The sequence below is a fragment of the Buteo buteo genome, chromosome 30 (genome assembly GCF_964188355.1).
Source record: "Buteo buteo chromosome 30, bButBut1.hap1.1, whole genome shotgun sequence".
Lineage (NCBI taxonomy): Eukaryota > Metazoa > Chordata > Aves > Accipitriformes > Accipitridae > Buteo > Buteo buteo.
Window position 1 is genome coordinate 952529 of NC_134200.1, and position 26845 is coordinate 979373.

Sequence of the window (26845 nt, forward strand, 5' to 3'; positions counted from 1 at the left end):
GGGTCCTGAGGGGCTGGGACCCTCTCCCTAGCAGTGGGGGCCACGAGGGTCTGTGCCCCCCCCAACCCCCCCCCCGCTGTCCCCCTAGAGCTGCTGCGGGTGGCGGGGGCCGGTGGCCGGGCGCTACTGGTGGCCAAGGGACCGCTGGGGGCCGGCGCACCGGGGGGGACCCTGGACGTCTGGTGGGTGGTGGGCGACGGGCGCCTGCTCACCCTCCTGCCCCTGCTGCTGCGACAGCACCCGGTACGTGGGGCTGGGGGGGGGCTGGGGGGGTGCTGGGGGGGCTACGAGTACTTTAGGGCAGGAGAGGGAGTGGGGGGGTTATGGGGTGCTGTGGGGGGGGCTAGGGAGTGCTGGGGGGGGCTATGGGTTCTATAGGGGCAGGAGAAGGAGTGGGGGGGTTGTGGGGTTCTGGGGGCGGCCAGGGTGGGTGCTGGGGGGGCTACGAGTACTTTAGGGCAGGAGAGGGAGTGGGGAGATTATGGGGTGCTGTGGGGGGGGCTAGGGAGTGCTGGGGGGCCAAGGGGGGTCCTGGGGGGGCTATGGGTTCTATAGGGTAGAAGAGAGAGTGGGGGGGTTATGGGGTGCTGGGGGGGGGCAGGGTGGGTGCTGGGGGGGGTCCAGGGGCTGCTGGGGGGGCTACGAGTACTTTAGGGCAGGAGAGGGAGTGGGGGGGTTATGGGGTGCTGTGGGGGGGGCTAGGGAGTGCTGGGGGGGGCTGTGGGTAGGAGAGGGAGTTGGGGGTTATGGGGTGCTGGGGGGGCTATGGGTTCTATAGGGCAGAAGAAGGAGTGGGGGGGTTATGGGGTGCTCGGGGGGGCCAGATTGGGTGCTGGGGGGGGCTAGGAGCTGCTGGGGGGCCAAGGGGGGTTCTTGGGGGGGCGCTATGGGTTCTATAGGGTAGAAGAGGGAGTGGGGGGGTTATGGGGTGCTGGGGGGACTACGAGTACTTTAGGGCAGGAGAGGGAGTGGGGGGGTTATGGGGTGCTGTGGGGGGGGCTAGGGAGTGCTGGGGGGCCAAGGGGGGTGCTGGGGGGGCTATGGGTTCTATAGGGTAGGAGAGGGAGTGGGGGGGTTATGGGGTGCTGGGGGGGGTCAGGGTGGGTGCTGGGGGGGACTAAGGGGTGTTGGGGGGGCTATGGGTACTATGGGGGGGGTTATGGGGTGCTGTGAGTCGGGTGGGTGCCATCAGGAGCAACGGGCACTGTGGGGTGCAGGTGGGTGTCGGGGGGGGCTCTGGGGTGCCGTGGGGTGGGGTGGGTGCTGGGGGGGGAGGGCTTTGGGGTGCCATGGGTCACTGTGGGTGCCGTGGGGCAGGGGTGGGTGCTGTGGCGGGGCTCTGGGGTGCCGTGGGGACTGCAGGGTGCGGCGGGACGGGCGCTGTGGGTGCCGTGGGTCGCTGTGGGTCGGGCGCTGTGGGTCTCCGTGGGTCTCCATGGGTCTCCGTGGGTGTCCGTGGGTCACCATGGGTCTCCGTGGGTGTCCGTGGGTCACCATGGGTGTCCGTGGGTGTCCGTGGGTCTCCCAGGCCTGGCGGGGGTGCCGGGTGCGTCTGTTCACGGTGGCGCTGCTGGAGGACAACAGCGTGCGGCTGCGGCGGCTGCTGGAGGCCGTCGCCCGCCGCAGGGGGCTGCCCGCCCAGACCCACGTCGTCGAGCTGGTGAGACCCCCCACGTGTCCCCCCACCCCCCAAAAAAAACACCCGGGTGCCCCCCCAAAAAAACCCCCACCCGCTCGCATCTTTTCCTGCAGCACGACAGCGACGTCTCGGCGTACACCTACGAGCGGACGCTGATGATGGAGCAGCGCTCCCAGATGCTGCGGCAGATGCGGCAGGCGCAGGTGGGGACGCGCTGCGGCGGGGCGTGACGTCGCGGGGCGTGACGTCACGGGGCGTGACGTCACGCAGCGGCGCGTGAGGTCACGCATTGGGGGAAGGGGTGGGGACCTTGGGGCTGCCACGTGCCGCCGTCCGTCCCCCCCCCCCCCAGCCCCGGTGGGGGACCCGGTGACGCGGGACGAGGTGCCGCAGCAGGGGGTGATGTCGCGAGGCGTGACATCATGCGTGACGGCCAGTGATGTCACAGGGAGGCCCCACCCCCTCGCAGGCCCCCAGTGCCGGGGAGGAGGAGGAGGAGGAAGAGGAGAGAGGTGCCCCCCGCCGGGGCCCCAGCCCGTGAGTGCCACTGGGGGGGACTGGGATGTACCTGGGGGGGGGGAACCGTGGATCATACTGGGAGTCACGGAGGGGGCACTGGACCATACTGGTTTGCGGCCGTGGGCCACGCCGCAAGTCACGGGGAGGGTCTGCTGGGAGGCACTGGTGTATACTGGGAGGGAGGGAGGGATTTGGGGCTATACTGGGAGGTGGGTGGGGGGGGCCGGGGGACGTGGGCGCTGGCGGGCACCGGCCCGTACTGGTGCGCGCTGGTGGTGACTGGTGGTCACCGGGGAGGGGGAACGTGCGGCGCATGCACGCGGCGGAGCGGCTGAACGAGGCGGTGGGACGGTGCTCGGGGGGGGCCCGGCTGGTGCTGCTGGATCTGCCCCCCCCGCCGCCCCCCCGGCCCCCCCGACCCCTCGACAACTGTATCCTGCGGGGGAAAAAAACGCGGGAAAGAAGGGAAAAGGGAAGGGGGGGAACTGGGAGGAATGGGGGAGAAATGGGGCAGGCGGGGAAACTGGGGCGGAATGGGGGAAATCAGGGAAAAAATGGGGGGGGGGGATGGGGAAAAACAGGGTAAACGGGGGGGAAAAATGGGGAAGACGAGAAACGGAAAATGGGGAGAAACGGGGTGGAGCGAGGAAAGGCGGAAAGCGAGGAGAAACAGCGAATGGGGGAATAGGGAGACGTGGTGAAAATGGGGGAAAACCAGGAAAAACGGGAAAAGCGGAAACGGGGCGGGGGGGGAGTGGGGCACAAACGGGGGAAATGGGCAAACTGGGGCAAAATTGGGTGGAAAATAGCGGAATGGGGAGAAAAAAAGGGGGGGAAGAGAAAGGTGGGGTAAAGCGGGGCACAAACCGTGGCAAAAATGAGGCAAAACGCGGAGTCTGGGGTTCTGCGAAAACAGCAAACCCGGGGAAACTGGGGCAAAACCGGGACGGAAGTGGGAGAAATGGGACAAAACCGGGCAAAAATGGGGTAAACCACTGAAAATAGGCTGAAAAATGGGGAAACCGTGGGGAAGACTGGGGCAAAATGGGTCAGTGGGGGGAACTGGGGGGGGGGGGGGGGGCAGTTGGGGGGGACTTATGGGTTGATTGGGGGAAATTTGGGGCAGTTTTGGGGCGGCTGGGAGATGGGGGGGAATTGGGGGGGCAGTTAGGGGGCACATGGGGCAGTTCTGGGGTGGGGGGGAATTGGGGGGCAGTTAGGGGGCACATGGGGCAGTTCTGGGGTTGGTGGGAGATGGAGGGGAATTGGGGGGGAATTGGGGGGGGCAGTTAGGGGGCACAGGGGGCAGTTCTGGGGTAGGTGGGAGATGAGGGGGGAATTGGGGGGGCAGTTAGGGGGCACATGGGGCAGTTCTGGGGTGGGGGGGAATTGGGGGGCAGTTAGGGGGCACATGGGGCAGTTCTGGGGTGGGGGGGAGATGGGGGGAATTGGGGGGGGCAGTTAGGGGGCACATGGGGCAGTTCTGGGGTGGGTGGGAGATGGGGGGGCAGTTTTGGGGGGGCAGCGGGGCCACTTGTGGGTCAAGCCCTTGACGTGGCTCAGACCTGGAGTTCCTGGAGGTGCTGACCGAGGGGCTGGGGCCGGTGCTGCTGGTGCGGGGGGGCGACGGGGACCCCCCCGGCCCCTGAGTGCACCAGTACGGCCCAGTACCGCCCGCCACCGGCCCCGTACGGGCCCAGCGCTCCCAGTACGATGCCAGCCTGAGCCGCAGCTCTTCCAGCACGCTCCCAGTACGGCCCCCGACGCTCCCAGTACGATGCCGGGCTGGGTCATAGCTGTCCCAGTATGATCCCGGTGTGGGACCAAACGCTCCCAGTATAGCACCTGTGCTTCCAGTACCGTGCCGGTCTGGGTCACAGCTCTCCAACCACGATCCCAGTACGGGCCCAGCGCTCCCAGTACGATGCCAGCCTGAGCCACAGCTCTTCCAGCACGATCCTAGTGTGGGCTGCCACACTCCCAGTATGGGCCCGGTGCTTCCAGTATAGCACCAGTGCTCCCAATAGGATGCCAGCCTGAGCCGCAGCTGTCTGAGTCAGATCCCAGTATGGACCCCAGCGCTCCCAGTATAGCACCAGTGCTCCCAATAGGATGCCAGCCTGAGCTGCAGTTAAAGTAAGATCCCAGTGTGAGCCCCAGTGTTCCCAATAGGAGCTCCGGTGTTCCCAGTATACGCCCCAAGGCTCCCAGCGCACCTCCAGTGCAATCCCAGCGCTCCCAGTATGGGTCCCAGCGCTCCCAGTATGGGTCCCAGCGCTCCCAGTATGGGTCCCAGCGCTCCCAGTATGGGTCCCGGCGCTCCCAGTATGGGTCCCGGCGCTCCCAGTATGGGTCCCAGCGCTCCCAGTAGGGCCCTGGTGCTCCCAGCGCACGTCACCAATAAACGGTTTCCGCTCCACTCCGCCCTGCCGCCTCCTTGGGCCGAGTCCCAAAACCCCCGGGATTCCCCCCAAAATGCCGTCAACAGCTCGCCAGAGCCTTTATTGATTTTTGGGGGTGGGCACCGCTGCGGGTCACGGGATCGGGCCCCCTCCCCGGTGAGGTCAGAGGGGGTGGGGGGGGGACACACACCCCGGCGTCTGAGCATTCTTGGGGGTGCTGAGAAATTGGGGGGGGGGGCACCCCACGGCTCCAGCACCCTCAGCGCTGCGGGGGGACGGGCTTGGGGGGGGGACGACACACACACAGGGTGTCACCGTCACCCGTGCGCCAAACACCCGGCACCGCGGCGGGGGGGTGGGACACGGGGGGGGGGTGACTGTTGGGTGACATCGGGGGGGGGGTGTGTGACCGATGTGGGGGTGACCGTCATCGGGACAGGCTCTCGGGGGGGGGGGTCTTTGGGGACGACTGACGCGGGGCTGACTGTTGCAGGGGACCGCTGGGGCCGACTGTCGGGGGACGCGCGTGGGCCGGTGGCCGCGGAGCAGCACCCCAGGTACGCGGGGCGGCCGTGGGGGGGGGACACACACCCCAAATCCCCTCCAAACCCCCTTCCTTGCCTTGCCCACCCCCAAATTTCACCGTCCCCCAGCTCTGGCAACCACTTGAAGTATGACCCCCCCCCAAACCACCGCCGCCGCTGCTGCCATTGTGGGGGGTGGGTGGCACTTGGGGGGTCACCAGAGTAGGGACAACCCGATGGGCAACTCTCCCACCGCCACCACCCGGAGAATTGGCCAGGGGAGGGAGTTTGCCGCCACGTCAAACCCCGCGGCGGTTCGTGCCGTGGACGCGGCGGCGGAGTTGCCTCGAAGGTGCCGCAACCCACGCTTCCACCCGCGGTTAGGACGCGTGCCGCCGTGTCCCCAGGTCACTTCTCTCCCGTCCTGGGCGACCACCACCATGGGTGAAGCCGGAGCCACGGGGGCCGGCCGACAGCGGTAGACGTTTGACGAGACGATTTACGGGCGTCGGAAAGACGATTTTTGGCAGCTGAAGGGACCGAGGGCTGCGTAGCTGTCGCAGGACGGGCAGGAGGCCGTGGCTGGTGGCGTGGCACCGAGCGGGACCCCCACCGCGGTGGGCTGCGGTGGTCCCGGCTTTGGCTGGGCTGGTCCTCACAGCCGGTGCGTGTGTGGGGTCGGTGGCCGCAGAAGGTCTCCAGGTTTCTCCCTGCCCCTGTCTCCCCCTCCGCCTGCCCACCTATCCGTCCGGTTCCCCAAACCTTTTCCTCTCCTGCCAGCGCTGCCCTCTACCCCGTCACCATCGACATTTTTCCTACATCGCCTCTATCGGGCACCACACCCGTATTTTTTAATTTTTTTCCTGGGTTTAATTTTACCCTGTCCCGGCTCTCTCCTCCACCTCTTCTGGCATCCCTCCTCCGTCCTGCGGCACTGAACCTCAAGCTGCTGGCTGATGTCTCCTGTCCCTCGGTGAATAAACATTTCTCTGTCCCTCTGTGCCCCTGGGTGGGTCTGGGGTCCCTGGACAGGGTCTGGGGGGGGGCGGTGAGGAGCTATGTGGTGGGCTGGGGCAACTTCAGGTGCAGCTGGTGAGGTTTCTGTTCCAGAGGGAGCTCCTGTGGGAAGCCTCCTGGGAGAGGAGTATGAAGGCACCCACCGCCCGCTCCGGGGTCGGACAGCCGGCATTGCGGAGGAGGAAGGAGCAGAGGCGGAGAGAGGACCCTCGGGGCAGCGAAGGTCTCCTGCTGACACCAGGAGCTGCGGTGAGTTGCGTGTCCGGGGCCCGGCGCTGTCGTGTTTCTCCAAATTTCTGCCTGTCCCTGCCTCCATCTCCCTTTCGGGCTGTCCTGCTCCCCGGAGGAGAGCAACTCCCGCCGACGCTGCCCTGTACCTCGTCGCCTTCGACGTTTCCCTTCTGTGCCTCTCCCTTTCTGGCTCCCCACCCGCTGTTATTTCATTCTTCCCACGCTGCCTTCTTCCTTGTTGCTGGTGAAAATTCTCTGTTTTCAGCGACTCCTGCTCTGCACCCCATCGCTCTTCCAAGGTGCTTTCCCTGGGGCTGTCTGTCCGTCTCTCTCTCCTGATATTTAACTTCTTCCCCATGTGGCCAGTACCCCCTTGCTTTCTGAATTTTCTATCTCTGTCTACATTTATCCAGTTCCCTCTCTGTTTATTTTTTCCTGCCTGTTCTCTACTCATCACTTCTTAACTTTTGTTTCCATGTCTTTGTTTATTTAGTTAGCTGAGCCTATTTCTTATTTTTTTCCTCCCTGTTCTCAATCCCGTCACTTTTAAAGTTTTCTTACTGTCAACTTTTATCCAGTTTGCTCTCCCTACTTTTTAATTTTTCCTCTCTGTTCTTCTATGCTGTCGCTTTTACATTTTCTTTCAACGTCTCTGTTGATTTAGTGTTGCCCCTATTTTTTGTCTCTCATCTTACTCCTTCCACTTCTGAAATTTTATTTCTTCTTTTATCAAGCTCCCTATCCCTTTAAAATTCTTTCCTGTTTGTTCCTTACCCCGTTGCTGTTAAAATTTTCTTTCCATTCTCCTCTCTTTCTCCCCAAATCCTTTTCTTTAGTTTTTTCTTGTCTTTCCCTAATGCCATTGCATATTTCAACTTTTATCTGACCCCCACCTCGCTACACCCTCCTTTCAGGTAGTTGTAGAGAGCGATGAGGTCTCCCCTCACCCTCCTTTTCTCCAGACTAAACAGCCCCGGTTCCCTCAGCGGCTCCTCGTACGTTCTCTAGACCCTTCTCCTTGTTCTCCAGACCCTTCACCAGCTTCGTTGCTCTTCTCTGGACACGCTCCAGCACCTCAACGTCTTTCTTGTAGTGAGGGACCCAACACCGAACACAGTATTTGAGATGTCGCCTCACCAGTGCTGAGTACAGGGGGACGATCACTCCCCTAGTCCTACTGGCCACACCATTTCTGACACAAGCCAGGATGCTGCTGGCCTTCTGTTAAAGGGTTTTCAAACATGGGTTTCTCTAGGTTTGCTTTATTAACGACTCAGAGTCAGGCCGCCACCACAGTGAATGGCAAAAGATAACTCAAAACCGCCTTCTATATATATATATATATGATTTTCCAAAACAATATTTAATTGATGATTTGTCAAAAGAAGCTCTAGGCATTCTTCCACGAACTCTCACTTCTCTATTCTCCAGTGCTTTCAAAAGTCTAATACATTTTGCCGTCTCAACTGATTCTTATTGTCTTGTCCCGGTTCTTCTGAAGTGAGTGGTCGTAGGCAGAAGGTCTCTGGTCACCACAATCACTGATCTTCTTACACATCAAAGATCACCTTTGCATTTCTGAAGATCACTCGGGCTGTTCTGTTAATTTATCTTGTTCTAAAGTGAATCACTTACTCCCACGTCTTAGGTCTGAGATGTAAGATCCTTCTTCTGTTGATTCGGCTTGACTGGGTTTTAGGCCAGCCATGGAGGGGGAGACACATGGGACAAATAAGCAGCTTATGCATGTTGTTTTCTAAGCACCTGCATTCTATTAATCACATCTAAAGCAATTTCTAATCATTAGCTATATGTCTAATAGGAATAGTCCTAGAAACAATGAGTCCTAAGGCCTAGTTCCCTTTCCACCTTCTTGGCCACCTGGGCACACAGCTGGCTCGTGTTCAGCCGGCTCTTGACCAACACCCTGTCCCGTTTTTGGCTGGGACAGAGTTCGTTTTCTTTCCGGTAGCTGCTGTAGTGTTGTTTTGGATTTAGGAGGAGAAGAATGTTGATAACGCACTGACGTTTTCAGTTGTAGCTCAGTAGTGTTTATACCAAGTCAAGGATTTTTCAGCTTCTCGTGCCCAGCCAGCGAGAAGGCTCGAGGGGAGGGCAGGGGACCCAAACCGGCCAAAGGGGTATTGCATACCATGTGATCTCATGCCCAGTATATAAACTGGGGGGATTGGGGCTGGGAGGGATCACCGCGCGGGAGCTAACTGGCCACCAGTCAGCGGGTGGTGAGCCATTGCATTGTACGTGGCTTGTTTTGTATATTACAATCCTTTTATTATTATTATCTTCATTCTGTCCTGTTAAACTGTCTTTATCTCAACCCATGAGTTTTACATCTTTTTTTTTTTTTTCTGATTCTCTCCCTCATCCCACTGGGGGCGGTGGAGTGGGCAAGTGGCTGTGTGGCGCTTAGTTGCCAGCTGGGGTTAAACCACAACACTCCCCCAGGTCTTTTTCTGCCGGGCAGTTTTCCAGCTGCTCTTCCCCAAGCCTGTAGCGCCTCGTGGGGTTGTCGTGACCCCAGTGCAGGACTTGGAACTGAGCCTTGTTGAACCTCAGACAACTGGCCTCCATCCATCGATCCAGCCTGTCCAGGTCCCTCTGCAGAGCCTTCCTACCCTCCAGCAGATCAACAGCTCCTGCCCAACTTGGTGTCATCTGCGAACTTACTGAGGGCGCGCCTCGGTCTTCTTATCCACACCGTCGATAAAGATATTAAAGACAACCGGCCCTGAAACTGAGCCCTGGGGAACACCACTTGTGACCGGCCGCCGACTGGGTTTGACTCCATTCTCCACCACTCTTTGGGCTTGGCCATCCAGACAGTTTTTTACCCAGCAAAGAGGACACCCATCCAAGCCGTGAGCAGCCGGTTTCTCCCGGAGAACGCTGCGGGAACTGGCATTAAAGGCTTTAGTAAAGTCAAGGTAGACAACATCCACGGCCTTTCCCTCATCCACTAAGCGGGTCACCTTGTGGTCGGAGATCGGCACTCAAGATGATCCGCTCCGTAACCCCCAGCACCGAGGTGAGGCTGACAGGCTTGTAGTTCCCCAGATCCTCCTTCTGGCCCTTCTTGTAGACGGTTGCCGTATTTGCTAACCTCCAGTTGACTGGGACCTCCTCCGGTTAGCCAGGACTGCTGATAAAAGTTGATAAATGCCGATAAACGATGGAAAGTGGCTTGGTGAGCACCTCCACGGAGCAGCTACCTCAGTACCCCTGGGTGGATCCTATCCAGCCCCACAGACGTGTCTAAGCGGTGTAGCAGGTCGCTACCCATTTCCCCTTGGATTATGGGGACTTCGTTTTGCTCCCTGTCCCTGTCTTCCATCTGAGGGGTCTTAGTATTGAAGACTGAGGCAAAGGCAGCAGTAAATATCTTGTCCTTGTCCTCAGCCTTTGTCACTATGTTTCCCCCTCGCATCCAATAAAGGATGGAGAGTCTCCTTAGCCCTCCTTTTGTTCCGAATTTATTTATAGAAACGTTTTTTATTGTCTTTTACAGTAGTAGCCAGATTAAGTTCTAGTTGGGCTTTGGCCCTTCTGATTTTCTCCCTGCATAACCTCGTGACATCCTTGTAGTGCTCCTGAGTTGCCTGCCCCTTCTTCCAAAGGCTCATGTGTCCATTTATTTAGTTCGTTACTCCTATTTTCTAATTTTTTCCTCTCTTAACACCTTCAATTTTGAGGTTTTGTTTCTGTGTACTTTTATCTAGTTTTCTGTCCCTATTTGATTTTTTTTCCTGTCTGTCCTGTACTTTTGCTTTTAAAAGTTGTATTTAATGTCTACTTTTATTGAGTTAACTGTGCTTATTTTTTAATTTGTTCTTGCCTGTCCTGTGCCCTGTCACTGGGACACTTTCTTGAGTTTTGCGTTGTGTCCCAGAGCCGCCTTCTGTCTTTCAGCACGCTCCTCCTGCCACCATCGCTCCTCCTGCCACCATCGCTCCTCCTGCCACCATCGCTTCTCCTGCCACCGTCACGCCTCCCAAGACCATCCTTGTGCCCCTCGTTCTTATGGGATCTAATTCTGCTTTGTCATCCATTCCTATCCAGAAGGTAGTTCTGGTAGAAGTTAGGTGATACGCGCGGTCTTGCTAGACATGAAGCGTAACCCCAGAGCATTTTAGCTTTTGTACAGGAAACTAAAGCGTGTCATTTTTGATAATAATATTGTTATTGCATTTAACAAACTACTTTCTTACGTAGCTTAGTAGGATGTGTATCTTTTTTGATCGGCGTCCCAGAACAATGGGGTTCAATTCCCTACGCGGTCCCGTTACCGATGCAATAGTTGCAGCTGTAGTACAAGAGCCGGTATCGTCGTTTCCAGTAAGGGTTGCTCTCTCTGTTCAGGGCTTTGCTTGCTGTAAATTTAAGGCAGGTGAGAAGAGTGCTGCTGCTCTTCCAGCTGACTCGATAACTTCTGGTGGTTTGCCCTTCCCCTTTCCCCGACGATTGTGGGAAGGGTGGTGGGCAGGGGCCGGGGTATTTGAGCCCCAGGCTGTGCTGAGGGAGCTGATTGTGCTCCTGGGTTTCTCTGGTGTTGGTGCTCAGCTCTTCCTTGAGCCCTTTGCGGCTTTTGGGCTGGCTCAGCCCTTTGGGAAGAGGCGTTTTGACGTTTGGGGAAGCAGAGGGGTCTGTCTGAGGGAAGAGCTTCAGGACCAGTCAAGGTTCAGCAGCCTGTGTAGTAGAAAGTAACACTTGTATGCAGCTTTTTTTCTTTTTTTTTTTTTTTTTTCAGGTTGGTAATTTTGTTTTGAGTGTTCAGGGGTGGAAGGATGGTTGAATAGTATGCGTTGTTTCTTTTTTTAATTCTCGATGCGTTGTGTTTTCCTGGAATTCCTGACTTTATTGAAAATGGAACCTTGTTTTTTTCAGCAGTTTTGCTGTATACCATCTAAGTTGCTGAGATTATCTCTCTGAATAGGACGGATGGGGACAGCATTTAGCAGCGGTTAGGGTGAGCGTCCTGTATGCATCTGTACATGGAGTTTTAGTATTTCTCAAGAAAGCAGCAGGGCCATGAGGCGCAGGGTCTTTCAGGATCTGGGATGCCTCCTCGCCTTTCCTTGTTGTCCACCGAATGCCACGTTGTCCCTAGAACCTTTGGAATTGGATGAGCGTTGGAGGTGAGCTGTGCAGTAGCGAGGGGAGCGTGGGGCTGGTGACTTCTCATGAGTGCTGTGCTAATTTTTGTGTCTCTTGGTATCTTAGGTACCAGGAGCGACGACGGCCGCGGGGTCTGACTCTGGAATGAGCGGGTAAGCGAACGCTGTGGTGCTTGTGAGGAAGGGGGGAGTTGGGAGAGTAGTTGGCGTTGGCCGATGGGATGTTTACTCCCTTTTCTGGTTTTGGTGGTGTTTTTTTTTTTAATTGCAGCTGATGAAGAGGAAACTGGTGACTGCGGGAACATCCCAGTTAGCCCCTGTGGTTTTTGTTGAGGATGAGTTCAGACCCTGGGCTCTCTGAAAGCTAAGTTGAGGGACCAGGGCTGGGGAGAGGCTGGGAGGGAGGGACAAGTTTGGGAATTGCAGGGAGGGGTTTTAAAGTTAGTGTAGGAGGGCAGAGCTGCCCAGGAGCAGTCCCCTTTGGGCACGTAAAGAGAGCGGGTTGCTTTTCAGTAGTTCATGTAGTCTGTCTTCTGTGGCTCAGACCTTCCTTGGGTCTCGATGTCGACGTCGCTCTTTGCGCTGGGGGAGCACAGCATGCGCTTCGGGCACCATCCCGTGGGTCTTGAATGCCCGTACTCATCGGCACAGTGCCAGTCGGGTGTTTCTTTTCTTGTCTTCGGAGCTCTAAAGCATGACTCGGTCTAGGAAGGTTCTGGTCAGTCCTCTTTTGCGGCGTTCTTCTGGGCTGCATCGGCAGCTCTGCCCTCTAGCGATCCGTTTTCTTGGACTGGAAGTTCTTTCCTGCATCCTGACGTTCTTAGGTCTTGATGCCAGGCTTCTCGCGCATCCGTCGCCTCAGTTTTGACAGTACCGTCCTGTAACGGGCCGTAACTTTTGACTCCACTTCTTGGGGTCTGCCGTAGAGCCTCCTCGCCTCACGGGTTTGGGCCACGTAGGTCGTCTTGCCCGACGCCGCCTCCCGTCCCGGAGTCATTCCTCTTGCTGAGAGTTTTCTCTCTCTTGGAATGACATTGTTTGTAGCGTTCCGTGTAGCATCGGTCTGCGCACGGGTGTGTTTGGCTTGGAGCTGCTCTGTGTTAAAGGATTTTCAGTCACGGGTTTCTCTAGGTTTGCTTTATTAACAGCTCAGGGTTGGGCCACCACCACAGTGAATGGCAACTTTGCAAAACTTTCCCATTCTTATATAGCTTTTTACCACCTGCTGTCCCAGTCCCAAGTCTTTGTAATTTTCCAGTCGATCTCTGTTCCCCTGTCGTTATCATTCATCATCTTATCTCATCAGTTCTGGTGTCCCGGTTCTTCTGAAGTGAGTGGTTGTAGGCAGAAGGTCTTGGGTCACCACAATCACTGATCTTCTTACACATCAAAGATCACCTTTGCATTTCTGAAAATCACTTGGGCTGTTCTGTTAATTTATCTTGTTCTAAAGTGAATCACTTACTCCCACGTCTTAATAGTCTTAGAAACAGTAAGGCTTAAGGCCTAGTTCCTTTTACAATTCCCTCCTTTTGTTGTCATCACACTCCTGCGATCCTATTGATAACTCCATATTTGTCTTTCTATCTTCTCTACTGTCCTAAAGCTGCAACCTACACAGCATTGAAACAAAACAATCACACATACTGCAATGATTATAATGACAAAGACTAGTACAATTAAGTTTTTTGGACCCAAGTAGTCAAATTTGGAAACCAAGACGTTAACCAAGAGAATGTGTCAGAAAATCCCCAAGATGTGTCATCTCTTTGAATCTGTTGCTTTGTGGCACTAACGTCCCAAATTTTCTGGACATCTGTGATTAATTCTCCCGATCGATCAGTGTACGTACAGCAACCGGTATTTGGGATGGTACAAACTCCACCTTGTGAAGCCAGAATCGTGTCTAAGGCCATTCGGTTTTGAATAGTCATTTTTGAAAGTTCAGTTGCCTCTTTCTGGAGAGTGGAAAACCCGTGAGCCGTTGAATTTGCTACTTTTCCAATTTCTCCAGAGACATTTAAGACTGCTTTCTCCAGTTCACTTACTCCTAGAGCTGGAATCAACCATCTAACAAAGGTTGGTCTTTCAATCAAGGGATTTAAAGTTCTCTGAATTCTAGTTAAAAAGGTTCTATGCCTTGTTGCACTTGAGACAGTTTTTGGGTGAATTTCCCAATCTGTCGACATTACTCCTAGGGTACAAATACCTCCCCAATCTGGAGGCAAAGCTTCATAAGCTTTGCTCCCACATAACCAAAAAATACTTAAGTCCTCAGGTGCTCGCCAACGTAAATGCAATCCTGAGTTGATAGAAGTCATGTTTTGGCATTGAGTCCAATTTCCTACAAATGAATGATTTTTGCATAAATGTTGATTATCAGCACTCGGGGGATAACATCTTTGTACACGGTGGACTTGTGAATAGTCTCCTGAATGTGATGTTTTAATTTCCCAAATTTGTTCTTCCTAAGATTTGGAAAAAGTAGTATTAAACCAGTATTTTTTCCAATTTGCGCTTTCAGGAATCGGTATTCCTACTAATTGAAATCCTTGACTCACAGTCTCTGGTAGAGCAACACAAATCCAACATTCACTTAGATTTAGATTATCAGGAAAAGATTTCATCAATGACACATGCCCATTGTTGGTCCCGGCATTCTCTACTTGGTGAACGTCCCTAGGTTTCCGTACCAATTGTTTTAACACATTCCGAGGATGCATGTTATGATATGAATGAGGATAATCCGTGTGACGGTGCCGAAAATTCCACTCGAGATTAGGCCCCCATTTAACTATTACAATCCTCAATTTGAAAGTAAAATGATCGCTCAATAGATAAGAATCAATGACAGCACCAGTGTCCGTTACCATAAATTCCCCACGTTTGACGGTCAAAGCACCATGTCCCATTTCCCCCTGTTGGTTCTTGAAGGTGAAGATGACATACAGGATAAGTTCTTGGAATGCCATATCCCCACCACCCTTTAGAAAAGCCATGACTGTCGGACCAAGTATGCCCTGAATCGTCAAGTCTACTTGTAACATTAGCACAGAATTTGAGAAAATTAAAAAGTGGGTAAATAGGGTCTCTCTGTCTGGTCTTTGGATAACTAGCTGTCCTGGTTTCAGCCGGGATGGAGTTAACTGTCTTCCTAGTAGCTGGTACAGTGCTATGTTTTGAGTTCAGTATGTGAAGAATGTTGATAACACTGATGTTTTCAGTTGTTGCTCAGTAGTGTTTAGACTATGGTCGGGGATTTTTCAGCTTCTCATGCCCAGCCGGGGCACCTGACCCAAACTGGCCAACGGTGTATTCCATACCATGTGACATCCCATCTAGTTTAGGAACTGGGAAGGGGGGGGGGCAGTGATTTTGGCTGCTCGGGGACTGGCTGGGTGTCGGTCGGCGGGTGGTGAGCAATTGCCCTGTGCATCATTTGTACATTTCAATCCTTTTATTACTTACTGTTGTCATTTTATTAGTGTTATCATTATCATTATTAGTTTCTTCTTTTCTGTTCTATTAAACCGTTCTTATCTCAACCCAGGAGTTTTACTTCTTTTCCTGATTTTCTCCGCCATCCCACTGGATGGGGGAGGAGTGAGTGAGCGGCTGCGTGGTGCTTAGTTGCTGGCTGGGGTTAAACCACGACACTAGCCAAAAAAACCGACGCGTCCAGGCTTTTCCTGTAGGCCTGTAGTTTGGCCCCACAGTTGGAAAGAACAATCCCTTTCTAGAATAACAGTCGTATTGGTCCAGGCAACCCGATATCGCAATGCGAACTTTGTCCACAAGATGTCACTCCAGCATAAAATACAAACGAGTACAAGAAGGAATAATATTTTCAGAATCCACTGCCCTTCTCGCCGCTGGGTCCCAACTGAGCCTGTTGTTGTTTTTCTTCTCCAGTGAGGTCTTCGTACAGCTAATTGATGTCTGGGAGCTCAAGAGCTGCTGTTGCTCTGATACAAGAAGGAGTTCCTTTAGTCCCTGGATCCAGTGTAGGAGAAAAATAAGCAACAGGTCTCTCTTGTGGTCCCAAAGTTTGTACAAACACTCCCTTTGCAACCCCTTTTGCTTCTTCACAATATAATTTAAAAGGTTTTGAATAATCAGGAAGCCCTAACGCTGCGGCAGAGAAGAGTGCAGCCTTTAAAGTACGAAAGGCTTTCTCCCTCTTCGTGCCCCAAGCGATTGGTTCTGTTTCCTCATTTTGAGTTGCTTCATGCAGAGGTTTAGGTATTCCACTGAATCCCGGGATCCAAGGCCGGCAAAATCCTACCTGTCCTAAAAATCCTCTCAGCTGTATTTTTGTCACTGGTCTTGGTATTCTTGAATGGCTTGGACTCTTTCAGGGTCTGCTTCCCGTACTCTGGGCTTTAATATAAATCCCCAATATTTTACTTGCTGTTTGCAAAACTGCAATTTAGAGGGAGGTGCACGGTGTCCCTTTTTAACAAGTTGGATACACAGATACTCAGTATCTCAAATACAATCACTGTCCGTTTTACTTGCCCATAACAAATCCTCAAGAAGTTGCACCAGGACAGATTTGCTTGGAAAAACTAAGTCTTGTAAATCGTTCTTCAGAATCTGAGAAAAAATCATTGGTGAAGCTGGTAAAACCTTGTGGTAGCCTGGTCCAAGGAAGTTGTTTCCCTTGCCAAGTAGAGGCAAAAATGGGTTGGCTTTCTTCAGCAATTGGAATACTAGAGAAAGCTCCGGTAAGGTCGAGCACTGTGAAATACTGGGCCCAGACTGGAATGTGGGTTAAAATCAGAGTAGGGTCTGGCACCACAGGGTGTGGAGCAATTACATGCTGGTTCACTGCTGGTAAATCTTGAACAAATCTATATTCGGGATCTCCATCCTTATCTGTCCTATGTTTACTCACTGGCAAAATTGGGATGTTACAGGGACTACAGCATTCTCTCAAAATCCCCTTTTCCAAGAAATGCACAATTTGTTTTTCAATGGTAGGAATGGTTTCATTTATAATTGGATATTGACGAATTGACGGAGGAGTCCCTCCTTTTGATTTATCACAACTTTTTCAGCAGATTTCAATAATCGTACTTCATTTCCTGTCGCTGGCCAGGCGCGCTGCACGAGTCATAGCCATCCTGTCTATTGGTTCATGGGCTTTGTTTTTGGCTGAGGTGGTATTCATATTGCCGCACCATCTAGGATGCTCCAGATGATGATGGTCGTACAAATCGAACAGGAGTCCATTGTGGGCCTGCATCTGTGGAACACAAGCATAATCTCTCCCCCAGGCTATTAATGAAAATGGACCTTCCCATTGCCCTGTTTCTAGATTCTTAACTAAGACCATGACCTTACCTCTAATTTTGGCTTTAGCTAACTTTTCTTGTGTAGAGAGAGTCCCTATTTTTTATTTTTTTTTTATGATTAAATGACTACATACCAGGGTATCTTAATACTACTTCCACACTCGGCTCTTATGAGTAATGTTTTGCCAGATGGCGATCAACATTATATCATATATATTTGCTATAATAACTCTAAGCTGCTTATTCTCTATACAATTAGTTATAGGTTAGTTGGTTAGTTAAATTTCTATTACAGTGATTACATACACAAAAAAAAAAGATTTTTTTTTTTATCCCTTCCACCCACTCGCACTAAGATACATATCCAGGGCCGGTACCATACTCTGTGTTTTTCACATGCGTTCTTAATTTCCGCATTGACTGCCGGTCTCCGTCGTGATTTGTCTAGGCAGTCTATCTAGGGCTTCAGGACCTGCTGAAGTCTCCACTGCCTCTTGCTCTCGATCTTCTGAGTAGTTTGTGACATCTGGTCGCTCAATCCATGGCTTGACCCATTTCGCCGGTATCCAATGGGGCTGTTCGTTACCACAATAAGGCCGAATCCACTGTAGGTCTCTGACAAGTTTTTGTACATCATGTGTATTTTGTACGTCTTTGTGTAGCGACAGCTTTTGTGGTCAAACAGAGGCTTCCGCAACTTGCAAACCCAGATATAGTGTTAACGGCGTTCCGTCTTTTTTAAACCTTGATCGACAGTCGCTGGCTTTGTGTCCGAACTTGTTGCACTTGTTGCAGACCCCAGGAAAGTTTGACTGACTGCTCTTAGTTAGTTCTGGCATAGATCGAGGCTGCGTTGCCATGCGTTGAGGGCACGCACGTCTCAAATGCCCCAGTTGACCACACCGATGACACGCTGAGGGGTCTTTGTATGGGCCATAGTCTCCTTTTCCCTGTTGCACCATCGGTCGTAATGCTACCGCGAGCGCTGCAGCGTGAGCTTCAGCATGTATTTTAGCTTTCTCTTGTTCCTGCATCAGAGGCAAGTGATTACAAGCCTTGATGATATCCACTAATGTAGTTGTATGTGGAAGCGACGTGATGATTAGTCTGTATTTTGTATTCGCATTTTGAATAGCTAAGTCCTTTCCAACCGCAGCTTTCGCTTCAGGGGTTAAGGTGGGCAACGCATCGACAGCAGTTTTTGAACGGTCAAGGAATTTCATGTACGGCTCCTCTTCCCCTTGTATGATCTGGGAATATGGCGGGACCGGTTTTCCCCCTTGCGGCACCTCTGAAATAGCTTCCAGAGTTAGTTGTTGCGCCAATTGTAAAATCTCTGGTCTTAATGCAGCCTGAACAGGACCAGTAGCAAACTGTCCCGTGCCAAGTAACATGTCTACACTGACAAATGCAAGTGGATTTTGTGCCCTAGCATCTAAATTTCTCACCTGGGCTTCTGCTTTCTGTCTCTACTGATGATGAAACAACAACCTCTGAGTTGGTTCAAAGAACATTTCCACCAAAACCTTTATATGCGCTGGCACTAAGGTTTGTGCCTTAAAAAATTGTTGTATAATTTGTCGTACATACTTCTTGTCTATTCCATATTGCATAATGGCTTTTTGCAGTTCTCGAACTGTTTTCCAGTCCAGAGGCGCCCATTGTCGCCTTCCTCCTGGTTCAGTGAACACGGGAAATGATCCGACAGTAGGCGGCAGTATTATTCCTTCTAGAGTGGCTTGCTCAATAATTCCGCGCCAACGTTGTCCCGGCAGCGAAAAAGACGGATCGCTGGGTGGTGGTGGTGGGGGTCCTGCCCGGGCTGGTTCCGTGTTTTGTAAGGGTGGGTCTGTTAGCCGTCGCATTCCTTTGTATCTATCCTTGTATCTCCATTTAGACCCTTTTTCCTCATCGGGCATTCATTCCCCTTTTTGTACACACAGGTTAATCAGTTCTTGTGTTTTATCCTTGGGGGGTTTTTCTTCCCCATTGCCCACCACTTTAGCAAAAGAATCCATACTTGCTACGATTGCATTTGCTGCTTTTTCATATGCCTTTTTTGTCAACGGCTGCCCACATTTACCCCTGCCTCTTTTTCGCATTTCCTCCAGCAATTCTAACATTTTCTCTTTTTGCTCTATTATTAGAGTAGCCAAGTCCTCGTTTGCATTATTGTAATCAGGACATAGCTGATTTTGAGCTTCCTCAGTATTTTCTAAGTCCCGTTGGGCCCCCCAATCATCAGTGTCCATGGGCAGGGGAACGTCTTCTGCTCATAATAGCGGCTGACTTGTCTTTTTCGGAAAAGGATTTACCATCGCCTGTTCCTCGGGTATTAATGTGGCCATGGGAACATTGGCATTATTTCCCTTCCCCCCAAAATTCAGCTCTTCTACAGGAAAAGCCGCAACTGGTGTTTTCTGTTCTTCTAACGGCGGCGCCATTGGCGGCTTGGGGGGCTCCTGTGCTTCGCGTACTGTCTCTGCTGCTGAACAATACGCTAGGGGAGCAGGAGCATTAATAGTTTGAATTTCTGCCGCTAAAGCATGTTTTAGCGCATCCTGAGCAGCAGTTTCTGATGTTATTTGCTGCATCATTTTGAGACGCTTTTTCCAGTGTGCTGCCAGACGTGCAGCTATTTTATTTCCTTCTTGTACAGAGTCCCATATTTCCCTTCCTAAGTTCTCCCAAATAGACAACGAAAAGAGAGCCTCAGAGTCCTTAAAAAATCCTCTTCTTTGGCCCCACGGTAACAAATCCTTTTTAATATCTATTTTTGTTTCTTCAACCAGCCTCATAAATGTCTTTACGGCTGCTTTTTCCTTCGCAGATGCTGCGATACCCATGCCGCCCTTTTTAACCAATGTAAGCTTATGATTTTCCTGCCTCTCTTGAGCAGCCCGCCGCTTTCTTTTCAAGCCCACCGGAATCCGCGGCAATTCCCCTGCCTTTTAAGTAGCGTTGCCTCTTATTCCTCATCGGATCATGTCGGAGGTCGCCAAATGTAGGGTTTAGGGTTATTCCATGCGGGGTCCGGATGATAGAACACCAATATGATGATTACGGTCGCCACTTTATTGAGCCCAGCTGATCATTCTTATACAATTCTCTAAGTTGTCTAGAAGCTTTGATTGGCTGCTACATGCAAGCATTTGGTGTCCACACGCACAAGCATAAACTGTGATTGGTTACATCGATACTGTCCACGCATATAAACATAAGATACAGTTAGTTATACTCACTCTGTACACACGCATACACACAGGATATAATTGGCTATGTTAGTTAGAGCATGCAAAACTTGTCTTAGTCCAATTGGTCAAGATAAGACCCTGAATTGAGGTTGTTTGTGCCAAATTCCCTTTATCGTGGAATGTGCACCTGTGTTTTTCTAATTGGGATCTTTCTTTTTCTGTCTTCTTGTTTATTCTGTTCAAGGCCTTCTAAAGGCATCTGGAATGCTCTTGCAACCCTGAGCTACTTTTAGGCCCAATAACTAAGTTCCATATAATTGAACCCTACACTACGGCATTCTCTCAAAATCCCCTTTTCAAGAAATGCACAATTTGTTTTTCGATGCTAGGAATGGCTTCATTTATAATTGGTTATTGCCAAATTCACGGAGGAGTCCCTCCTTTTGATTTATCACAACTTTTTCAGCAGATTTCAATAATCGTACTTCATTTCCTGTCGTACTGCAAAGTTGTCTGGGAACTCCAGCTAATTGGGGTGGTATTTTTGAATCGCCATGTTTTTGTTCTTGAAGTTGGATTGCTTCAGAACCCATTACGATTAATTGGATCCCTGTAGGCACCAAAGAGATAAACACGCCAAATTCCTGCAAAAGTTCTCGTCCCAGGTGGGAAAGGGGAGAGTCTGGAGAAATTACAAATCTTCCCCAGACTAATTTTCCATTCAAAACTGGTGGCAGAGGAGTAGACCAATATTTTATCTCTTCCCCTACCGCCCCCCATCTTATCACAGTTTCATTTGACGTCAGGGGGACTTCAAAATTGAACAAAGACGATGTGGCTCCCGTATCTCCTGGGAAAGTAACAAGACACCGTTTACCTTTGCAGAAATCTGACTGCACTCATTCTCCTGGATTCCGACAGGTTCCATTGCTCTTTTAGTTTCCAGAGGAGAGGAGTACCGTTCTTTACTGCGAATGAGGCGGTGGGGGTCGGGCAGGTGGAAGTTCTCCTTGGGTTGCAACAGGTCTGGGTGGGCGCTCTCTTTGCCTATGTCCTAAATTTCCACAACAAAAACACTCTAAAGAGTTAGCATGTTGGGAAATAGGGGTAACTCTAGTTTGCCCCCCCTTCCCCTAAACCTCCCCTGAGAAAATCCCCGGCCTCTCACTCATGGGTTAAAATTCTGAGTAATTGCTGCAGCTAACAGCCCAATTTCTCTCTCCTTCTCTTTCCGCTCTCGCTTTCTTTTGATTTTTAAGTTCTCTTCTTCCTGTTTTTGTCTTTCTTCAGCTCTTCCGTCAAAACCAAAGGCAGCGATACTTAGAATTTTAGCTAAGGTGTCACCCTGCCAGCCTGGCATATGTTTCTTAAAATGTTTACTTCTGTCTGGAGCAGACTGATCTACAAAAACACGGACAGCTAAAGGCTCCTGGAAATTGTCACGGGTCATGCCCCCGTATTTCAACAAAGTTGCCTTCGATGGTTCCCAGTAATCGCTTGGATGTTCGTCAGGTCTCTGGCTACCTTCTAAAACCTTTGTCCAATTAGTTACTCTCTCCCCAGCTTGGCGAACGGCTTCTATTAATTATTGAATGGCAGCTGGGTGAGCCCCAGCTCCTTCTGTGGTTGCGAGATTCCATTGTGGATCTTGTTCGGGCCATGGGTTTAACCCCTGGCCTCTCTGAGCAATTTCCCTGTCCTTTTGGAAAATCCTTTCTCTTTCCTCGGCCTGAAATAATTAATTCTCGCATCAGAGTCCTCATATCATTCCAATTAGGGGTATAATCAGTGACAATTCGCAATAACAACTGAGCACAGTTTTCAGCATCGTCACGCAGCCGAGGCGTTTTCGAGTGCCAGGCTACTAAATCACCTTGCTTCCAAGGTTTGTGCCTCATTATTGCAGTTACTGCAGGAACTTCACCAAGTGCACCCGGTCCTGCTCTCGGGTTTGGGATGTAGTCCAAACTCATTAGAGAGAAGCTCAGTTTCCTCAGCCTCAGGAGCCGAGGGAAGTAAACTTTTCCTCATTTTCAAGAAGGGAGTTTTCCTCCTTTGTTGTGCTCAATTATACCAACTGTACCAATAATCAATATCTTGACTTCCGGAGTCTTCCAAAATCATTCTCAAAAACTTCTGCTTATGGGTTTTAAATGTTCCCTTAGGAGGCAACGCATCCATTGGCCCTCCTCCTCTATTTCTTGTCAGGAATGGCCATTCCTCTTGGCACAATACTATCAATTCCCTTTTTTGCAATGTCTGTGCCAAGGGTATCTTTTTCAAATTTCCTAAAACCTCAGCAAGGGGCATCCCCCTTTCAATGCTGGGTGCTGACCCCATCTTTCTTAATATTTTTTGCAAGTTTAAACACAAGAGTTTCCCAGGATAATTTTGTCTGGAATTACCCATGCCCAAGTCTTTTAGGTGAATTCACCTGCTTATTTTCTGCCGGCAATTGAGTGTTGGTAATGAGTTTGTCCAGAGAAATACCCAGTTGGTCTCTTTCTCTCTTGTGTCCTAGAGTCCCATCTGGGTCGCCAATTCTGTTAAAGGATTTTCAGTCACGGGTTTCTCTCGGTTTGCTTTATTAACAGCTGAGAGTTGGGCCACCACCGCAGTGAACGGCAACCTTCCAAAAATTTCCCAATCTTACATAGCTTTTTACCACCCACTGTCCCAGTCCCAAGTCTTTGTAATTTTCCAGTCGATCTCTGTTCCCCTGTCGTTATCATTCATCATCTTATCTCATCAGTTCTGGTGTCCCGGTTCTTCTGAAGTGAGTGGTCGTAGGCAGAAGGTCTTGGGTCACCACAGTCACTGATCTTCTTACACATCAAAGATCACCTTTGCATTTCTGAAGATCACTCGGGCTGTTCTGTTAATTTATCTTGTTCTAAAGTGAATCACTTACTCCCACGTCTTAGGTCTGAGATGTAAGATCCTTCTTCTGTTGATTCGGCTTGACTGGGTTTTAGGCTAGCCATGGAGGGGGAGACACATGGGACAAATAAGCAGCTTATGCATGTTGTTTTCTAAGCACCTGCATTCTATTAATCACATCTAAAGCAATTTCTAATCATTAGCTATATGTCTAATAGGAATAGTCCTAGAAACAGTAAGGCTTAAGGCCTAGTTCCTTTTACAGCTGTGTGGACAGCCACGTCGATAGCGTTTTGGAGACGATTGGAGCCGAGTGGCAGGGGCTGTTGAGGGGTGGTGAAGCGGATTTGAATCTCTAAGGTGTTAAGACTTGGATGTGATGTGCTTAAAGTTTGGCCATTCTTTTTTTTTTTCCTTTATGGCAGGCTGCAGTTGGACTCCAGATGGTATTCCTAGATGGAATCGAGACTTCTGGAATTGTTAAGCTCTTGCTCTGTAGCCAGGTGACTTGTTCAATATGTTTTTTTTTAAGACATGGAGGGACAAGATGCGTGCCACAGAGCAACGGAGGAGGGGAGCGGAGCGCTGCGAGAAGGTGGGTCTGTGAGGGAGTCGGAGGGAAGATGCGGCTGGTGGCTCTGCGAGGTTGCCTTGCTTTGCTGCATTTTGCGTTTTGAGTTTTATTGGTCTGTATTTGGTTTTTTCTTGGGTTGTTTTGGTCTGTACTTGTATTGGCTGCCATGTCAGGCTGTCTCGCCTTGTGCTGGTTTGTGTTCTACCGCTCTGTACTTGTATTGACCGCAATCTGAGAGTCTCTTGCATTGGCCCTGCCTTGTGTTTTGTCTGGTACGGCAGCACCCCGAGTTGTTTTACCTTGACTGCGATAAGAGTACTGCCTCGTACGGCATTCTATTGGCGTGTGAATTGCATGGCTCCATGTTTGCGTGTGTATTGTATGGCATGGCAGAGACAGCACAGGGGGTTAAATGACTTTGGGTTCTTTGCACACGAGGAGTCGAGTGGATCGCAATTGGATCGTGAAGTTGCGTAGGGTAAGGCAGTACCTGGGCAATGGTGTTCATATTGATTACGCGGACGCTTTGTGGCAAGCCTCTAGAAATGGTCAAGGCCTTGCGTGGCGGGCCTGGCAGTGATCGGTAACTTTGGGACAGCTCTGTGTTTGTGACGATCTGGTTTTTCAGTTTATCTTGAGGACGCTGACGGTGAGGATGTGTTGTTTTTGGAAGAGGTGGGAAGCAGGCGAGGGGAGCGCTGGAGGATTTTTTTGGTCAAGGATGAAGTGTCTATTCAACAGTTTTGTGTGTTGTTTTTGCAGGTGGTCACGGGGCACGAGGCAGTTGAAGGAACCTTGCGTTTAGGTGACGTGGCTGCTATGGACATTGGACCATGACAGGTAGCACTGTGATATCAAAGTAGCGGGTTGAAAATGCACGGGTGGGGGAGATGATGGTGTGTGTTGAAACATTGGTGTATCGGAAGGGTAGTTTGTGGGGAGTTTGGAAGGAGATTGGGTTTGGGCCGGCGTTTTCACAGGCAGGGCAATTTTTTTCATGGCTCCCGGGAACAGTGTTCCCGTGGAGCGCTCCCCTGGAAAGTGGCAATTGCTGGTCAGCGCAGGGAAATATGTTGTTCAGTGGATGATCTTTGGAAGACGGTTGAGGATTTTGCAGGTGAAGGGTGTGTGGAGTTGGACTAGATGGCCAGCATTGAGGAGGCCGGGGTTGTGAAGTGCATGGGTGTAACCGTATTTTGCCGTGGTGGGTTTGTAAAATCTTTGGGTGGTCTTTGTAGTTTGTGATGTAATGATATTTTTCAATTTTTATTTTTGTGCCTAGGTGTGAAAGTGGACAGTCTGTCAAGAAGAGCGGAGCTCGCTCGTTTTCTGCTCGGGAACAGGGATTGTGGAGGTAATGTCACCTCGGGGAGGAGAACTCCTGAACGTGGAGCGATAGATGTAATGGGAGCGAGGAATGTGGAAAAGACCACTCTGCAGAGAATCACAGGCACTAAATAGTGGCAATTCTTCTTAAGGTAATGCTAAATTTTTGGAGTTTAAATGTATTTGTAAAAATAATGATTAAAAGGGGAATAAATGTAATAGTGGCAAATATTTGACCAATGAGGCCGTAACTGTTTTCTGTACATCGTGGTAAAAGTACATTGTAGAATTGGACTGTAAATACTGACATAGCTGAACGTACTTGGAGTCAGTAATGGCCCAAATGAAACAATAAAAATAAAATGAGAAAAAAACAGGTAATTAGGTCTCCCCGTGAGAATCACAGTACTAATGGCAATCGCAAAGGCAAGTGCAGAGCGCAGTGTGCGCGTTTAGTGCCCGTAGGTAAACTTAGCTGTTATAAGTAAGTGAAAGCGTCTGTTAGAATTAGGCATCCGAGGGAGAGTTGTAGATACCTCGAGGTAAACGTAGCTGCGGCTGGGTTAATAGGAAGGGTGCGCATTACTGGCTCTAGTAATTGCGCAGCTTTGAAATTGGCTCTGTAGCTGCGTAACTGTGAAATGGGTTCAGTAACTGCGTAGCTTTGAAATTTGCTCGGGTTCTGTGCGTCGCCGAAATTTGCTCGGGTTCTGCGTGTCGCCGAAATGGGCTCAGTCAATGTGTAACTTTTCTCAAAGGAGCTGAGGCACTGTGTAACTCTGAAATGGGCTTGGTCACTGGATAATGTGTGTATACCATCTGGGTTTTTTCATTCTGTATCTCACTGTCCCAGTTCTCCTTCCTGCTGTTCTCTTTCTCTGACCCTTTGTGGTGCTCCCTGCTCCTTTTATTCATGTCTTCTGTCTCTCTGCAGGGTTCCTAATACCTCCCTTTCTCCAGCCTCCTGTGCTTCTCACAGTCTCTCCCTCTCATCATTATTCTCGTCTGTCACTCTGTCTTACTTTCTGTCCCATCGTATCATGTTGTATCTGTCCCTCCTGCTTTTTCCTCCATCTGTCCAGATCCCTGTCCTTTTTTTCTTCTATTGCTGTCCCTCTGCCCTTTCTTGCTACATCTCTGTTCTGCTCCCTAGAATAGAATGGAATCAAATCGAATCGAATCAAATCATTAAATTTGGAAAGGACCTCTAAGATCATTAAGTCCAACCATCACCCAACACCACCATGCGCAGTAAATCATGTCCCAGAGTGCCACGTCTACACGTTTTTTGAACCTTTCCAGGGATGGTGACTCCACCACTTCCCTGGGCAGCCTGTTCCAACACCTGACAACCCTCTCAGTAAAGAAATTTTTCCTAATATCCAACCTAAACCTCCCTTGTCACAACTTGGGGCCGTTTCCTCTCCTCCTACCCCTAGTTACTTGATAGTAGAGACCAGCACCCACCTCGCTACACCCTCCTTTCGGGTAGTTGTAGAGAGCGATCAGGTCTCCCCTCAGCCTCCTCTTCTCCAGACTAAACAGCCCTGTTCCCTCAGCTGCTCCTCATAAGTTCTCCAGACCCTTCTCCTTGTTCTCCAGAGCCTTCACCAGCTTGGTTGCCCTTCTCTGGACACGCTCCAGCACCTCAACGTCTTTCCCGTAGCGAGGGACCCAAAACTGAACCCAGGACTCGAGGTGTAACCTCACCAGTGGTCACAGCACGTTGGTCCAAAGAGGCATTGATCTTGGCAAGAATGTCTCATTGCCAGTATTAAATGAATAATATATCGCATGTTTGTGTCTTAACGCTACAGTCATCCACTCTGGGAACCTTATTTTGCATAAAGTTTGTAACCTTGAATTGGTGCTTGTTTAGGTATTTTCAAACAGAATTATTTAATATTATTGTTGTTTGACCATTTTACATGCCCTGCTTTATGTTAACAATGAATACTTGGGCCATGCAAATAGTAGTTGCTGTGCAAATGAATACTTCTCCATGTTCATCCTATTTTCATTTGACAAGTTCTCAGAGGTGAGTACATGAGAGTGAATCTGTCTGTTCACAGTCAGCTGGACATCAAGATAAATCTGTTAAATGTCTATT

At 50.8% G+C, this 26845-nt stretch overlaps 1 protein-coding gene across 12 annotated transcripts in view; it reads left to right on the top strand.

Moving 5' to 3' along the window:
- LOC142025932 (solute carrier family 12 member 6-like) overlaps positions 1-25875 on the top strand; it is a 39042-nt gene extending 13167 nt beyond the window's left edge. For 3 of the 12 annotated variants that reach the window (XM_075018665.1, XM_075018677.1, XM_075018676.1), the window contains 14 exons: positions 89-243; positions 1529-1660; positions 1753-1842; positions 2088-2176; positions 2456-2589; positions 3722-4294; positions 5054-5117; positions 5469-6057; positions 6195-6350; positions 7295-11485; positions 11571-11617; positions 23261-23430; positions 24172-24249; positions 24692-25875. In XM_075018665.1, the coding sequence (XP_074874766.1) occupies positions 89-243; positions 1529-1660; positions 1753-1842; positions 2088-2176; positions 2456-2589; positions 3722-3807 (686 nt within the window). In that variant the 3' untranslated portion in view covers positions 3808-4294; positions 5054-5117; positions 5469-6057; ... (4 more) ...; positions 24172-24249; positions 24692-25875. Of the gene's footprint in view, positions 1-88; positions 244-1528; positions 1661-1752; positions 1843-2087; positions 2177-2455; positions 2590-3721; positions 4630-5053; positions 5118-5468; positions 6058-6194; positions 6351-7294; positions 11486-11570; positions 11618-23260; positions 23431-24171; positions 24250-24691 lie in introns of those variants that run through there. The other 9 variants (XM_075018668.1, XM_075018667.1, XM_075018666.1 and 6 more) reach the window with 9 other exon arrangements.
- Positions 25876-26845: the final 970 nt, after the last annotated feature.